The sequence below is a fragment of the Leptodactylus fuscus genome, chromosome 1, assembly GCF_031893055.1.
Source record: "Leptodactylus fuscus isolate aLepFus1 chromosome 1, aLepFus1.hap2, whole genome shotgun sequence".
NCBI lineage: Eukaryota > Metazoa > Chordata > Amphibia > Anura > Leptodactylidae > Leptodactylus > Leptodactylus fuscus.
This window is the reverse complement of record NC_134265.1, coordinates 106,292,073-106,310,526: the sequence shown is the minus strand read 5'-3', so window position 1 is coordinate 106,310,526 and position 18,454 is coordinate 106,292,073. Positions and strand designations below refer to the sequence as shown.

Here is an 18,454-nt window from a genome sequence, read left to right as displayed (position 1 = left end):
TGACTCTTAAAGGGAGACACTTAATCCTATTTTATAGGATATTCTTCTAGTGTCTCATCTGGTAGTAGTAAAATGGTAGCGTTCCTCACAACCCATCTGTTGGTTAGTTTGCTTGACTTTTACAACCTAACCTTGTGTTTTTATTTGAAGCATAATGTGTGATTTCTGAAGATTTGTGTTCTATGCTATTTTTCTTCTAGGTATATCATAAATGTGGAGCCGTACTGAGCCCCTCAGGCAGAGACCTGATTTTGTCTCCAGGATTCCCCAACAACTACCAACCTGGTTCTCATTGTCTGTGGCAGATCTTGGTTCCTGCAGGTTCTACTGTTGTACTAGAAACTCTGGATTTTGATGTGTTTGATAGTTCTGACAAAGAATCTAACTATTCCTTTTCTGAAATCAGTTCTCAATCTGAGTACAAGAGAGATAGAAAGGACTCCTATACAGGACATGATTTGTCAAATGGTCTGGAAATAAGACCGACTACAGAAAATGTGGGTTATCAAAATGAGTCCAGCAACCAAGTGTCCACTGAAGAAGAATGGCCCAAGGGTGATAAAGGGAATAAACCAATGACAGAGTTGCAAAATTTGACAACGGATCAAAACCTTATCAGTCAAATGTCAAGCACTCTTTCTGCAGTCACAGAGAAATATGAAAGCCTTACTGAAGAAAGCAACAAACCTATGCATCTTCAATCAGCAGTCACAAATAGAATGGCAACAGTCCCCTTTGAACAGGTGAGTGAAGGTGCACCATCAATAAGCATTGGAGCCGATTCCTTCACTACACCACCACCATTACCGGAAATGTGCCCACTTGATGTCCTCTATATCACTGACCTGCTCACTTACTCTGTTCGATTTTGCGGATCCATTTCTCCCATAAATAAAAGTCTCACCTTTGGGTCTCCGGTTGAGATGATCGAGGTGATTTTGGAGCTAATTACAACCACTAACCGTGGCCGTGGCTTTGCAATCCTCTTCTCTTACCATAACCAGTCTTTGGTGACCACTATGGGTGTTCAGGAAAAGCGGGGCAGGGAAGGTGTAGTGCTGTTGGCTGTGATTGCTGCTACCATCACATTTGCTTTGGTACTTCTGCTGGTTCTTTGCTTGACTTATAGGTAAGAGTCCTTCAATAATGCTTTTTAAACTTAAAATTGTATATCTTTTAACATGGAACTCCATAAATAAATGTTGATACCAGTACAAATTATATATAGCCATGGGACCATTTTACACAGTCTGAGTATCAAGCCATAATGAGCTCTGATGTGTCTTCACATCACTTGTCCTCATACAAGCCAATGCATACTGCACACAGCAGGAAGGAAAGTTCATGTGATCACTGAACACCCATATAGCTTGTATTAAGTCTGCAGCACATCTCCTGTTTTTTATTGGAAGATTCCCACTATCGATGATTGTCATGGTTTACATAAATGACATAACTCATTTTTTGCCCGGTGCCCTGTTTAGGATGCTGCCATATGGTGTTCCAGACCACAGCACAGCCAAACTCCTTTCTGGAACTTCCTACATGCAACCATATGTGGCTGTTTACGTGAAAAGGGCCCAGATCGTCGATTTAATTTGTCACTTTAATTCTAACGAAATCTGCACCAAAAGTGTACAAATTCTTAAAAGTCTCAACAAATTTGTAAACTTGACATATTTTTAAATAAAATTTTTGCATAAAACAAAATTGTGATTTTTTTTTTTACCCAAATGTTTTGGACTATTTTCTCTATAATTAGTATTGACGATCTGGGCCCTTTTCACGTAAACAGCCACATATGTTTGGTTTGTGTGCTATCCATTATTACAGATCCATAATTACAGATAACCTATAATTAATTTACGTGGCCCCATACACACATCTGTTGTTTTTATGGTTCAGTATGAGGGCCAAAGGACTGAACCACAAAATATGGAGCAGATCCTATTTCTTTTTTTTTTTTTTTTTTTTTTTTATGCGGCTAGGTCGGAGTAATCTATTGGGTCCACGGAAAACTTGGATTGAAGACAAAAACATTAACCATGGGTTTTTCTCATTTTGCTGTTGCTATGCAGCTAGTAATAAGAAATGGCCCATAATTGATTAGTTTTTAATTTACTTCTAGGTGAAGACACCAGTGGCCCTGGTCCAGAGAAGGGTTATGCTGTGACAGGGAACACTGTGTGGTAGCACCTTTGGGGACGAGCACCTTGTAAATACTCGTTCAATCAATCACTGACATGTGTTCAAGGGTCTCTAAAGCTGGACTTTACAGTTGATTGTCCACCACATAGTACCTGGTATTTATGATATAGCATGAACAAAAGGACAATTGCAAATTTGTTAGAATTAAATGGAACCAGTCACCATGAAAATGCAATCCAGTCTTTTATCATCAGTTCATAGAGCAGGATGATCTAGTATAATATACTTATTAATAGAAATTCCTGCTCTTTCTGTGATCCAGGAGTCCGGTGGATGGTAAATAATTGGAAGCCTTCCCTGTTATAAGTGTGCATACAGAGATGGCTGTCATTCACTAGACTTCCTAAACACAGACAGAGCAGGTATTTCAATCTGTAAATGCCAAGTAATACTAAATTTCTTCCTACTAAATGATATAACAGTGTGATCAGCTCCTCCTTTTCTATGACATGCTACTGGCAGATTTTACAGCATGTTTAACCTGGTGGATTCCCTTTAAGGTCTCATTCAAATGGTTAAATTTTTACTCTTTGCAACCTCAGTGTGTATTGAACCATAGCATATAATCCATACAATATAATTGGCCTCTACTGTACCTATACCTGTAGATTTCATTTACCTTTTTGTCAGATACTATAGTAAAAATGGCATACTCCATCATGTGCCAGTTGCCATATTTTATTAAATGTGAGGGCACTGAAGGGACCTTTATACTACAAGTTGGGGTATCAAGGGGGCCATTACGGAACTGCTTATTAAGACTCCAAACAAAGACCTACTGTATATTGTTAACATGTATTGTTTGCTATTTTGGGGTTACTCAGTTGGGACTTTTTTTTTTCCCCACTGGGGGTACTTTGCTTTGAAAAGGTTAAACACTCTAGAGGCATAGGAGAAGCTCTGTACATGAAGCACTTAATGGAGCATTATACTGGCACAGGACTCCTTGTACTGGATTGGCCTGAGCAACAGAGTCCATTTCCAAATTGGCCATTCACATAATTGGATAATTAAAGAAACTGAGCAGCTGCCTGTCTGTTAGATCAGAAGGCCTGATGAAATTATATGCTTTTGTGTGGCAATAGCTCTATTAATGTGCTCCTATTTATTTCAGCTACGTTGCCCATTTTCTGTCAAATAAATATGGCCCAGGTTACACTGGACAAACTGTAAATCTACTGTCATAGAGTGTATGTGTTTAATGCAATTTAAACCTGTAAGAAGTCTTTCTGGCTACTAGTTTCAGATGGCTTTAGCAATGCTCTATTCCAGCACTGTGCAGATTTAATCATATTCACCTTTGTGTGTAACTATACTTTTACTCAGTTTTGGCTTGATAGACTCATTGCAATTTTCCCGAGTAGACACTTCATCGTATTCCAAGCAATTTCAAAGACTTAGACTTCATGAGGTTGATATACAATTGTCAGTAGGCTATATCCACTTCACTGTTCAGTGTCTATTGCACTTGGCTGTGTTCTTTTCTCACAGGCCAGAGGGTTTATGTGGGCCATCAAGCAGACACAAGGAGGGCACATTGCGTGCTGCCAATGACTATCTTTGTTGTCTCCTCTTTGTTTGCCAATAGGAGGTAGTGGATTGTGTACTTTGTTTACTGTGGGCTATATTTGAAAGGGTCATTTGTTAGCCAGGAATTCTAACTCTATTGGGTCAATTTGAGTTGGAAAGAATGCCTTTCATTTATTCTTTTTAGACAGTAGTCCACCAACAGGAGGCAGCATCAACAGTATTGCACACATCACATGCTATTATGACCTTATAAAATATTTCCAATCTATTAGTTTGCAATGTACAAGTTGTATCATATTGCTCGTTCTGAATGAAGAGTACAGTTCTATCCTGGTGCAGACATATCCAAGGGTGCCAGATGTCGGATCAATACTGATCTGGTTATCTTTAACCTTGAACTGTATGCGCAAAATAACCCAATACTAGTTTGGAACTAGAAGCATCCTGCAAGCAATCATACAGCAAGAATAAAAAGGCTGATGCTGAATGATACATTTTTATACTGCCTAGTTTTAATCTATTGGTCGGCTTGCTGTGCGCTAGCGTTTTGGTGCAGTTTTGCAAAAGGTCACATCTAGGGTTGACCGATCAGGATCGGAAATGTTCGGATTCCGATCCCGATCTTTTCCAGCGGGATCGAGGATGGAGGTTATTTCCCACAATGCTTGGCTACTGGCCAATCATTGTGGGAAAAGCTATAGTATCAGATGAGCGAGTACTATTCGAAACTCCCGTTTTGAATAGCACACACCCATATGAATGAATGGAAGCGGCCATTCATTCCTATGGATTTACCGCAGCCTGCCACTCTTCTGCTTCGTCCCTGTTTTACACTAGTATCTATATACTCGCGAACTTCGCTCAACTTACCTGCACAGTTCCGTTGCCGCTCCTCTTTTCTCTCATTGACATGCCTTCAGAGGGCCCTGCACACCCCCACCTCCCTAGACTAGTGTTAGAGATGCTGTTAGAAGGCAGGGCTTGTGGCTTAGGAGAGTTTGGGCGGTGTCAGGGTCTGGGGTTGCTAGGTGGGGGTGGCATAGACACACAAGTCCAGTTTCTTTAGTCCAAAAACAAAGGTAGAGATTATTTTCACTCAAAAATATAGTGCAGCAACAAAAGGAAACAATACAAAAATAAATACCTGCCCGGCTAGGCTCTAACTAAACATAGAATAGGTTACCTCACCTAGAATAACAAAAATCCAAAAGCCAGTAGAATCCTTCAGGACACAGCTCCAAAAATATGACCTCTCTGTCAGCTCTCCAGCCAAGCTCTGCCAAAGTGTTGCTGCTTTAGCTGGCTTCTTAAGCCCCCTTGACGAGGAAACTCTTTGCAGCTGAGTCGCTGCCGGAACATCCCCAAAGTGTGGACTGGAGGGGGGTGGAATGACAGGTCCCACTACCAATCCTACCTGTCATTCCTAAAAATCCAGCCCAGTACTGAGCATTTACCAAAATGATTAGCAGACAAAAGTTGTCTGCTGAGAACAAACATTCCTTCTGGAGTTTTATCATCTCACCCACCTGAGTAGTCTGGGTGAGATGTACACCCCCCTCCATTACTTGACCAGCCATCGGCTTACAGCGGGTACTGGGAGGGGAGACGTGAGTGATGCACTCACATCTTCCCGCCCACACTCTCCTAAGCCACAACAAGCCCCACCTACTCCATCATCTCTAACACTAGCCTAGGGAGGTGGGGGCGGGCACAGCGCTCTGAAGGCATGTCAATGAGAGAGGACCGGACCGAGAAGAACTGGGAGCAGCAGTGGCAGCGGATCTGTGCAGGTAAGTGGACACCAGGGGGGCTAAGTAGCCGGGAGATGATTTTTTTTAATCACTACACAGCATGGACTCCAAAAAATTAGGATCATTTTAAAAATCTGATCTTCGATTATTAAAAAAAAATCCCATTGACTTGGATCGGGTTCGAATGGAAAATGATCGGAAAAACGATCCTGAAATTTCAAAATTGGCTGAGCCCTAGTCACATCCCTTTTTCAGAGAGTCAGAAATATTTGGTGTAAAACTATTTGCATCAAGTTGTGCCACAATGCACAAAATAAAAAAATGAAAATATCTTAGACTGTTTGTGCCGCTATATATTTCACAAAAGCTTTTTGGTTATTTAAAAAGAAACCTTGTTATGTATACACTAATGTCACCTATTATATGTTGGGCCATTCAGGCAGAAGATTTGTCACAAAAGAGAACACCGTGACAGCCAGATACCTACACAAGTGGTGAGTATAGTATTGAAAGTAAAAAGAATGTTGCTTGTTTTCGGATATATTTGTTAGAGTTCATTTATTAATGTCTTCAAGTATTTGTGTGTATGTATATATGTAGGACATCCCACCATGTGTCAGTATACCATTCTATATATAACACGTCAATAGTATTCGTTCTTATAAAAAGAGACATGTATAGCCTGGTTACTTGCTGTGCAACTAGCTCTATAAATGTATTATTAGGTAAGTGAGTGTACATTGGCGCCTTCATGTTAAGACTATGGTGATATACATACTGTGTGATGTTCTGCTATCTTTTTTAATAAGATTGGAATACAGAATGCAGCCCTAGAAGTCAATGAACTTCAGCTGGTGGTCTCAGATGAAGACTTACAAAGCAGAGAGTTGGATAATGCCAGTCGGGTTGAGGGGGGTAAGAGTTTCTTAATCTCTTCTGTTTTTTTGTTTGTGTGTTTTGGGTTATTTTTATATTGTATGTATGTGTGTATATAAAATATATATACCTCCCACTTTTTCACTTTTCAGGAGTGAAAGAAGGACAAAATCTGTGCATAGTGCACCATGGGAAATTTAGATGCTAGAAGTCCTACTTCTTATCCATACCCACTTTAGTTCTGCCCGTTCTCAGACATTACGCTTGTCCTCATACACTACCGTGCTTCTGGACAACCTCTTTAAGTATATCAACTATATAGAGAACTCTGATTTATGTCATCAATGCAAGGCAGGAAAGGGAAGACATACAGTATGTGATGTCCTGAAGCAGGTTGGCATTGTTCAGCTTCCTGTAGCAGTAGGACATACCCTGTGTAGTAAAAAATAACCTCTTCAATGATTTAGAGAAATTTAAATGACACACTTCTCTAGATCACAGTAGCAATCGATTAACCCTTTAGAGTCCTAGACATCACAGGTAATGGCAATAGTATGTGCACACCATACAGTAGTATAACTTTAGCATTGTATTGCAATATTATACAAACAGTATTCTGATGCAAAGAGTTGGACATGGTGGAGCTGTTGAAAGGTTGTCTCTAAATGATTTTTGACTGCTAGAATCAAGTTTTGTAGACCATATAGACTATAATGGGGTCTGCCTGGTTTCCGCCCGAAAAATGCGGACTGAAAAGTCCTGCTTGCAAGACTTCTCTCTCCTCATTTTTTTTTTTTAACTGGGTTCGGGAATGGAAAACCCAAATGGAATTTAGGCACAGGTGTAAACCTAGTGGTCCGCTAGGTTTACACGTGCGTTTGGGTTTCTGTTTGGGGGTCCACTTGGGGACTCCCCAAATGAAAACCTAGTCAGCTTAAAAAAGCAGTTACCCCGGAAACTATAGACTAAAATGGAGTCTTCTGATATGAACTGTTTAGGGTTTATACTGTAGATACAAAAGTACTAAAATTTTGTGTGCAATACATGATCAATATTGCAAGAGAATCTGTATTATACTCCAGAGCTGCATTCAGAGTTCTGCTTGCTACCTTTGTATCCAGTCAACTTAATTGATCTTCCTTCCTTGTAAAAGATCCCATAATGCAATACACCCTACTTCACTGTATTGTGAAATAGTTTTCCTCATATCAGATTAGCGTACAGTGCCTAAATATATTACATGTTCCAGAAAATCTGAGTAATCTCTGTTCATATATTAAGCCAACAAAGAATGCTAGGAAATCTTCGCTCAGCTTTTTGCAGAACTAGCAATAAAGCTGTAAACTTATACTAGAATGAAATAGAAATTGTCCTTTATTTAACTCCATGACTGCTGAGGATAGATGAGAACAGCGCTCAGATATGTCTGGAAGTCCCAGAGTTCAGGTGATGACAAAGGGGCACTAGAGATAAAATACTAGCAACGCATCCCATATTCCATCCTCCTTCATTTTGTAATTTTATATGCAACATACAAAATCACTAAAAGTATGTGGGCATCTAACCATCACACTAATATGAACATTTTCAATACCCCATTTCAGAAACTTGGGGTTAATATAGTCTCCTTTGGGAAGTCTTTTCAGAAGATTTTGGATTATATGTGGGAATGTATGGTCAGGCACCGATATTGGAAGAAGAGATCGGACTTGCAGTCTTTCAAAAGGGTTCATATCTGGGCTCTGCAGGTGACTCAAATACCTCCACACCCAACATAGCCCTGTACCATAATCCCTTATCGAAATTTAACACTTGGAATTATGCATTCCAGTAGATGATGTAGTCTGGGTATCTGCCAAATCTAGAACTGTTCATTACACTACTATATTGTGAAATGTAATTTCACGCTAGAGAACATGTTTCCACTCCTTCTAATTTTAGTGGCATCATGCTTTACACCACCCCAGCTAATACTCTGCATAATGCTTGGTGATTTTTAGGCTTATGTGCAGGTGCTCAACCATGGAGTCCCATTTCACAAAGTTCTACAGACCACACCGTTCTTGGACTGCCTTCTTTTTTTCTTTTTTTTTCACAGGGGATGTTTGTAACTTTAGTTAGTGTTCCTCCTTATCTTTTTGCCCATTTCAAGATATACCACAATACGTAACACCAGATGACCAACTTTGGGGGAAAAAAAATGACATGGTTGAAAGAACTACTAGAATGTAGATCTAATACCTAACAGAGACTTGGCAGTCTAAAACACTAGCTGAGGGACCATTCAGATAATGGCTTTATATAAGTTTAGCAGAACTATTTAACAGATGCAAAAAAAAAACAAAAAAAAAACATGCAAACTGATAGCCGTCCATTTACATAGAAAGAAATGTATTAGTTTCTGTCTGGGTTTTTTTTTTGTTTTGACTACTCATAAGTATGGTACAACTAAGTTTCTGCGTGCTTAAAAACTGGACATAAACAAATCCTTAAATAGCCTTTTAAATTTATTTAATTGGTCAATATGATTAAATTGATATCAGGTTTTAGTACTTTTGCTAAGTAAAAACCCTTCTTATATAGATTTTTTTCCCCTATTGCCACTTTATAACTTCAAAATCTGCTCCATATTGTGCCTGAAATTTGTCATCTACAGTATTATTTATTTCAATGGGAGGCTTTTTTAATTCCTGCAGTACAAATTTCTAGTCTGACAAATTTAGTGCAAGATTCTTCCATGTGAACCAGCCCTTATATGAAATATTACTATTATTGTGGGAATACACATTTATCTAAATACTGCAAAAAGGTACAAAGAGTTATCTACCGTACTACACCCCTGACTAGTGTATATCTGCACTGTAATGTACAGAGCATTCATTGTATGGTATCTTCAGATTCCCCATGCTGCCTCCCACCCCTACATATTACTGTCTGTTGATGATATAATGAGATTAGGATGTTTTGTTTTCCTCGCACCATGTTTTTTATTGTGTCCTCTAGCTTTTAGCTACGGAACTCCATCATTACATTCAATAAGACAAACATGAATTATTTCTGCACTACTTACTAGGCTCCTGCTCTTTTCTGTGTTTATTGTTTAGGATCTGCAGGTCTACAATACTGACATTACTTATTTGCTTATTGTTTTGTATAATAATAATATCAGAAAAATGTAATATAAAGAGAATTGAAAAGACAAAGCAAACTGCCACATGTCAGGACATCTTGACACAGGCAAAATAGAAGAAAGTCCATCTAGATTTATTGTCGTTTTATGGTATGGATGACCAGGAAACCCAAGATGAAAGCAAGACGTATATTATGTGAAGTGTGTCAGTTATTTATTTCCTTGCATCATTTAACAACCCCCATGTGCATATGCCCTAAGACTAGGCTCCTTCTCCTGAGGCACATTATGATCTTCCTGTGTTCTTTCTTATGTCCTCTGTTATAGTTGCAGATGTTTCTCAGCAGTCCCAACAGGATGATCCGTCGTGTACTCTTGCAGTGTCTGACTCAAACAGCGATGAAGTATTTGTCATCTCACCAGGGAGTCACACAAACTGTCTTAACTTAAACTCGTCCTGTCTACAGGTCAGTGTATGTTATGTGCTATATTAAAGGGATGCCATGAAGAATATTTATAGATAGAGGATAAATAACTGATTGGTGGGGATCTGACCACTGAGATGCCCACCGATCCTGAAAATGGAGACATTTTACCTCAGCTCGCCTGCCCCAGCTGCACTTTAACTATCTCAGGGACCCCCATTGAAGTGATTGGGCGCACAGATGCATGCTTTTCACAAGGAGCAGGCCTACATTCAATCTCGCTACAGTCAGGCTGAATACACAAGGGTAAAATGCCCTAATTCCCAAGTTTGGTGGGGTCTCAGCAGTTAGCCCCCCCATTCCCCATTGAACAGCTATTTCTTCTCGTTAGAGGATAAAAATTGAGAATCCCTCCCCCTTAGTGCTGGCACAAAAACAAGTCCCACATAATTTAAGCTGCACTTGGCACCCCTATGGTTTGACCATTAGAATTGTATTTGCTGTATTTAGATGTATTAAAACTTTAATTATTTTTTTTTGATGATTATTTTAGTTTTATATTGCAGTGTTCATTTTGCATATCCTAGGATCAGCCACACCTATCACAATGCAACATGCTGAGGCTTTCTCAAGAATGTGTAACAGTGTAGCATATGAATAAGTTATTTGAGAAATAACCCATAAAATGTGACAAACCCTAGCAGAAAATGAGCCTCTCAAATTCACATCTAAAGTAATTGTCCTGTGCTGGATACAGAGCTGGTTTCAGTGTGGCCCTGGGCACAATTAGAAGTGGTCCCCAAATCGTTGCATAACAAAACGTATGCATTCACTGAATAGACACTGTGCAGAGTGCTGCTACTAAAACCTATATTACCACCATATTGTGACAGATACCACGTCTATGCAGATGCTCTATTACTCCTAAATACTAATAATGCCAGATCGTGCCTCATATCTTGCCCAAAACATTAGCTGTGCTGCAGACAGTATTGTAGTAATGCACCTCACAATAATAGTGCCGCCTTTTGCACTCAGGATAAAAATGTGTGGTAACTATTATTCTGCTAATAAAATTTGATTGTATAATTAAAATGGTGATTTCGTAATACCTCAGATGGATTAAAGCTCACCTCTGTGCCCACATATGAGCACCTGCATAGTAATAACACCCCTCTGCCCAGTGGCGTAACTAGGAATGGCGGGGCCCCGTGGCGAACTTTTGACATGGGGCCCCCCCGACACCGAAGATCTCGACCGAGTCCCTCCTACGCATTCCTGCGCGCTCTATTATGTCCCATAGTGTCCCCTGCACACAGTATTATGTCCCTTAGTGGTCCCTGCACACAGTATTATACCCAATAGTGGCCCCTGCACATAGTATTATGTCCCATAGTGGCCCCTGCACACAGTATTATGTCCCTTAGTGGCCCCTACAGGACTAAATACTGTCACCGCTGACCGCTATACCAGGACAAATTGTGGATAAAAAAAAATCTGGTCCTGTGCATTACAATTTAGTAACTCCATGTGCCTCATATTAATAGCAGTTAACCCTATCATGTCCCTCACATTAAGCCTTGTGTACCTCACATAAGAGTTACTGATATGTGAGAGACGTGGAGGTAATAATAAAGTATCTTCATTACTATTACCCCCAAATGTCTCACATATCAGTAACTCTTATGGTGAGGCAAACAGGGGTTAATGTGAGGGAGATGATAGGGTTAACTGCTATTACTATGAGGCACATGGAGTTACTAAAACACAAGTAATCCCCCCAAATGCCTGATAGTAATAAGTATAGTAACCCCAGTACGTACCTGTGTAGCTTCAGTTTCATTTTCCTAGAGCAGCTTCTTCCTCTTCTCTTCTGTGCTGGACGGCAGGGATAAGCCCCGCCTCCTCCTCTCATTGGTGGGCAGAGGACAGCAGAGAAAGGGAGGGGGGAGAGAGGGAGAGCGTCCTGCAGCGCTGAGAGGAGCCAGACCTGAAGCTCCTGTGTCTCCGTTGCTGCAGCTTCTGGGCCCCCTGTTGGTGGAAAGTATTCCACCAACAGGGGGCCCCGATCATTATACTCGGGGGTCCGAAAAGACCTCCGAGCATAATGATAGCAGCTGTCACCGGGCCCCTAATGTCCCGGGCCCTGTGGCAGCTGCTACCGCTGCTATGGTGGTAGTTACGCCACTGCCTCTGCCCACTACACAGTAATAATACTCACTTTTGTGCCACTTACAAATAAAGATGGCCCTTTTTATTATGTGGGGGCAAAAAGTGGATTATTACTGCTTTGCCAGAGAAAGGCGATATTATTATCATTACTATTATTATTATTATTTAATACTCCCTTTAGTTTGCCAAATAGTACAACCCTCTGTGCTTTTTTTTTATTTTTATAATGACCCCTATTAGTTTTAGTCTCCCCCCCCCCCCTTTGTAGTGTCCCTTACTAGTTCTAGTTCCCCCCTTATTATTTTGCCTCATTTATTAGTTCTAGTCCTCCCTTCTCCCTTATTATAATGCCACTTTTAGTACTGGTTCACCATTATTATAGTGCCCTCTTATTATAGTGCTTCTTATTACTTACAACACCCCTTTTAGCTTTAATCTTGTACTTGAATTACCTGATCAGGTGATTGAAGCTTCTGAAGTCTACCCCACCTCAGAAGAAGTACAGCCGAGGCTGTGCGATGCAGTGACATCATCACACCGCATGTGCCAAAATTCTAATGTTATGTGCACATTATTCTGTGGCTAACAGTATGGCAGAAAATGGAGAATAAGTTGAAAGTGGAGCTCCCATGATCAGTGACACCAGGAGTAATGTCAGGAGCTCCTTTTGGGTTCGGGGCCCTGGGTGGCTACACAGTTTGCAAACCCCTCCTCCTCCCCAGCCCTCCTAATGCTGGCCCTGGCTAGACCTTGTGGTTTCTGTTATGGAAGGGCCCACTGGTGTGCAGCTCTCACTTAGATGCCCACGACCCTTTATGTGTAAAATAGATAATATGCCTTTACTGAAATCCGGGTAAAGAACAATTGTTCCCACGCTACTTAGTAGTAGTCACAATAAGCTTCTTTTGAGCAGGTTTTGCTTATTCTGACTGCAGAAGTTCATAAAAGTTGCAGTCTTCTGAATAGTCAATCCTTTAGTTTTCCGATATGAATATGTCTCTTGTGTGTGTGTGTATAAGGTTTACACATTGATCCAGACTTATCTATAAATAGCAGTATACTAATACAGAATTATCAGATTGGCTCCTCTTAACCTAAGGCTATAATAATACCCATTTTATGTAATTCTGTCAGTAGAATGATTGTTGCTTATGAAATCTCTAGAAATTACTATTCATACATCACTGTATTTTCTGGTGGGTTCACAGAATGACAAAGAACAGATTCATATACTGGGGTAGATTTACCAAGCCCCTATACCACTTATATGCTGCAAAAAGTGTCACAACTGGTATTTTTACACCACCCTTGCCACTTTCTGAAAAATGGGAAAGTTATAGGAGATGTCCAGTATAACTGTCTTGTTATGAGGCCGGGGAAGGTGGTAAAAAAATAAATAAAATAGAAAATAAAACAAATAAGTTTATCCTGTGCAACCCCTCTAAGGCTAAAGCCCCATGTTGCAGATTTTATTGCGTTTTTTTTTTTTGAGCCAAAGCCAGGAGTGGATGGAGCTAAACGTAGGATTATAAGAGCTTCCAATATATTTCCCATTACTTTGGAAGCCATTCTTGGCTTTGGATCAAAAAAACACAACAAAATCTGCAACAAAAAAAGCTGCGTTTCCGCAACGTGGGGCCTTAGCCTAGGCTGGGTTCAAACACTGTGTTATTGGCTGGGCAGGGAGCCACACCACTGCTGCGTGAATGTTTAATCTGATTGTCTCCTGACAATTCTAGGTAGGAAGCCTAAAGAGAAGTGTAACCAGCCCTGCCTCTGTATCTGACTGGCTCACACCAGATTACACAAGTGTGGATCTAACGTTAGAGGACAAGGCAAATGAAAGTGAAGAAGTAGATGCAGCCAGACAGAGGGCCTGGAGTGTTCGAACGTTTAACAGCCTGTTGCCTCAACTACAGATGAAATGGCGGAGTCGTGCCTCCAGTGGTTCCTTCACAAAACTAGTAGACAGCGTGAGTACTTTTTAATGTTTTTACTTTTTAAATAAAATTTCTTAAAAGAATTTTGTGGTTTATGAAACCCATAGTTAAATACCTTGTTTGTTAACACTGAGATAAAGGAAAGGGTCACTGGTTCAGTACTGTCATCATCATCTATTGGCTGAATTGGAGATGACCTACATAAAACCTCTTTTGCCAGCTTTATGAATGCATACCAGACCCGCCAAAGCAAAAAAAAAAAACAAAAAAAAAAACAAACCCACCCAAAAACACCACAGATTAAATACAGATATCCATTGCCGATTATCCCTCCATTCCTAATCTGATACCGCTCTATTGACTATATTTTTTCTTCCATTTGTGTCAGGTCACCATATAAACCAATCACAGGCCTGAGAGGTGACATGTCATTTGTTTAGAGTTCAATTCTGAGGCCTGTGATTGGCTTAAGCAGTAGCTGACCGAAACAGCGCAGGAGAAGAAAACATTGACAGAGCGGCAGCAGTTGTGGGAACAGACTGTTTAAGTAAAAATACCTTTAATCCTTTTTTTGGCTTTGCTTTCATCCTGTTTGGACCACAATGTGGGATTACTTTTAGATTTTTTTTCTAAGGCCACTGTAAATTCCTAATCTGCACCTGTTTAGTGACGACATATTTTATAGCGCTACGTAGACGTCATTAAATTAATCCTTGCCTATTTCATGTAATATCAGTAACAGACACAGTTTTATCTTTCCAGAATTGTTCTACACCTGTAAAGACTCTAAACTCCAAGATCCCCAGAAGAGCTGGGTCTGCTGCACAGATTGGGGAAAATACCATTCGCCTGTATTCCGAATCTTCAGACAGTAATGCATCCTATCCCCTTACACACTCTGCACACCTTCATAGAAACCTTCCATCAGGCAATCTCAAGAGGACACGTCCATGTTTTGGATTGCTGAATGATCCCTCTGATAATTCGTCTGCCTTTGGAAAAAAACACAATCTGTGCCAAAAGTCTGCCACAGACTATTCAAGCTCACTCAAAATAACACCAACCAATGGCATGCATGCCAAAGAGCTTTCAATGGACTTGGAAAAGCCAAACACTGTTTTTGTGATCTGCGAAGAAGCAGATGATCAGCAACCCTTGGTATTTGATGACCAGCTGAGCTCCCCCATGGAGTGCGAATCACACAGTTCTGATGGCTGCAAAGCTAATAACTGCTCCCTTGAATCCAAAAGGTCTTGTACTCATTTTACTCCTTGGATGAAATCTTCAGATGTTTCTGTTTACCAGTGTATTCAAAAGAAAGCTCCTTTGGGTTCTTTTGGGAGTCTCAACCCTCACTGCACTACAACAGTGAGTAGATCAAGCTCTGCAGGAGGCTCAGATTTCCAGTCCCCACCAATAGGATTAGTTACAGAATGACTGCACTTAGTGACATTTTGGGGTTATTATACCTGTAATAAACCAGTGGCCTTTAATTCCACCTGATATTCTTTCTTCATGATAAGCTTATGTGATTTTTCAGTGAACTATGGAAGTCGTCGGAGCCAACGTTTTCTTATGAAAGACAATTGTCACCGTCTGTTTTTCCATTTACCACTTTTTATAATGACTGCCACTATCCATAAGTCATTCCGCCGCAGACTTTACATTCTTAGGAGTCCAATAATACTTTTTTTCACAATTTCGTATTGTCCAAATATGACTCAGAAACAAGAAGCAATTTTGTCTCTCATCTCTCGTTCCGTGTTATGTCTTTATATTTATTTGAACGGGGTATATAAGTGACTGACATCCAGGGGTAAGGTTTACGCTGCGCACAGATTTTTTTTTTTTTTTTTTTTTGGGAGGGGTTTATTTACTGCACAAGTTGTAAAGCACAGCAGAATGAATATACTCAATAACGCACAATGAAACTGTTACACACTGCGGTAACCACAGATAAACGTGTTTTTTTTCATTGCACCTTTGCTAAGGAACCAGCCACACTCTCCTCTAACTTCTGTTTTGTCATCTTCTACCACTCTACTTGGGTATCTTGATATATAATCACTATCTTAAAGAACTAAAGTATTATTGTGCCTAGGCCTACTTGTCTGTATTTTACTCACTGTCTGGACAATCGTCTAGTGTTATGTCTGTGAAAAAAGTACAAGATGATTGGAAAAAAAATCACTGGACCATTGTTCAGGATATGGTGACAAGCCTTTGATATGTCATAGGGCAAATCAAGTTAAATTTGATTTTCATAAAGAATGAGGCAGAAACTCAAATCTGTGTTTTTGCACATCTACAGCACAAATCAGTCTGCCTTTATTATTACTATTTTTTTTGTGTGTGGACAATGAAAAAAACTACAGCAAAGGAATATAAATTGTATAGTGCAAACCTGATCCCAAACACAAATAGAATCCAAAAATGAAGACTATCAAGCAACACTCCAAGCGAAGATCAGCCTTATTACCAAAGGCAAAGTTTCAGCTTGAGAGTGGCTTATTATAGAGCCAAAGTGTTGCATGGGTTAATAAAGCAGATATTCACTTGGAATGCTGCATGATCCTTTTCATTTCCGTCAACATTAAATGTGCTGCAGATTTTGACATCCACCGTTCATTATTTGACACTAATCTCTTGCCACATTGGTTATAAAATATTCTAAAATGACTGTGAATCCAGTCATAATTAAGATTCAGAATCCATGCCTAATCCCTCATTGTGTGAACATGGCCTCAAGATCGCTGCATTGATGAAACCATTTGTTGTATAGTTACATTGCCCTATGCCACCTTCTAGGTAACCTTGCTTGGTGAGATGCATATTATAGAGCAGGGATAGGGAACCTTCGGCTCTCCAGCTGCTGTGAAACTACAACTCCCATCATGCTCCATTCACTTCCATGGGAGTTCCAAGAACAGCAGAGCCAGTATGCATGCTGGGAGTTGTAGTTTTGCAACAGCTGGAGAGCCGTACGTTCCCTACCCCTGTTATAGAGGTATTGTACTTTAGAAGCGAGGCACTATACGGTGCATACAGGTCTGTAATGAAAAGCCACAGACTCCATATATCACTGTGCAGACTACATCCATGAGGCCTTTGCCTTTTAAACTTATGTGGCTGTGGCCAAATATACCCCCTCTTTTACGCAAATACTTTTGACAGGTAACGTTTCTGGATTTCTTAAGCGTTGTACAGATTGATATAATTCTTGTTAGTACATCAGTTATTGCAATACATATTTTCTATGGGATATATTCAAGTATTGACTTGTTGGGGGCATTTGAAGACTGAAGTTAGAAAAACCTTGCTATAGAGTTCTTTGGTGATTTAAGTTTTGTTCAATAAATGGTTTGTTCAATATAATGGTTTGGAAACCTGCCTTATATCTAGCTGCCAGATGAAAAGACATTGACTCTGACTTTGTAATCGTATACCTGGTGAAAACTTTAATGTTGCCTGACGAAAAAAAACCCCAAAAACTCTTTCAAATACCCATCTTTATTACTGCTGGGGGTCCCGAGTTTAGGGCCCTCTTCTATTAATTATAGTGGAGACTAAAGGACCCAGCACATCTGTCCTAGGTATTGACTTCAATTTAAAGGCCAGATGTGTGAATAAGACACTGCAGTGGTCTTACAGCTCACTCCAGTTCACTTAAAAGGGACAAAGTTGTAGTGAATTATAATTCCATGTGCAACTCCTACTAAAAATAAGGAGCTTCACTTGCTAAACAATGTTGTTGGACATGACATAGACAGACGGATGATTAATGGGGGTACTGAGAGACCGGCTCCCGCATTCTAGTAAGGATAGAACTTCGTTCCAAAGTCCTCGATTACCCCTTTAATGTAATTTAATCACAGCAGATATTTTAGTTACAGCCAAAAAACCAATTTAATTAATCCCGATTACAGACCAACTAAAGCGGATTATAGAAATCAACCCTTGTTCTCTATGCAACTTCTTAACCAGCTTTCCCGATAGGAAGTTTTACTCCAGAAGATATTAGTGTAAGTTATGGTATGTGTGGGCTGACATAAGTTTGTATAATGAATATCCTTGCATGATTCTGAAGACATCTTGACCAGGTATCATAAGAACTGGTAGTAAGGATAAATGGCAATCCTTGTGATGTAAACATATTGTACTAATATTTTCTTAGTTATTGGCCTGTGTACATAACTTGTCTGTGGGTAATTTAATTTCCATGTAGCCAGAAAATGCCTTACAATATATGCAAGCTTGTCTAATGAATAAAGAGATTATATGGACTTCCCCACAAGGCTTCATGTGCATATCATTTTACTAAAGAAATGGAAAAAAACAAATAATACCAAAAATAGCCATATGTATATAAAAACATTAATTTATTTCCTGATGTATTTTCCCTGATTTTTTTTTTCTTCCTAT

At 39.8% G+C, this 18,454-nt stretch overlaps 1 protein-coding gene across 1 annotated transcript; it reads left to right on the top strand.

The window, feature by feature from the left end:
* The first annotated feature begins 414 nt into the window (after positions 1-414).
* Positions 415-15,564, top strand: LOC142193485 (uncharacterized). The gene is made up of 6 exons (XM_075262481.1): positions 415-1,129; positions 5,929-5,983; positions 6,299-6,404; positions 9,823-9,962; positions 13,832-14,065; positions 14,795-15,564. Exons 1-6 carry the CDS (start codon positions 576-578, stop codon positions 15,467-15,469), a joined length of 1,764 nt encoding a protein of 587 aa, XP_075118582.1. The 5' UTR covers positions 415-575; the 3' UTR covers positions 15,470-15,564.
* The last annotated feature ends 2,890 nt before the right edge of the window (positions 15,565-18,454 follow it).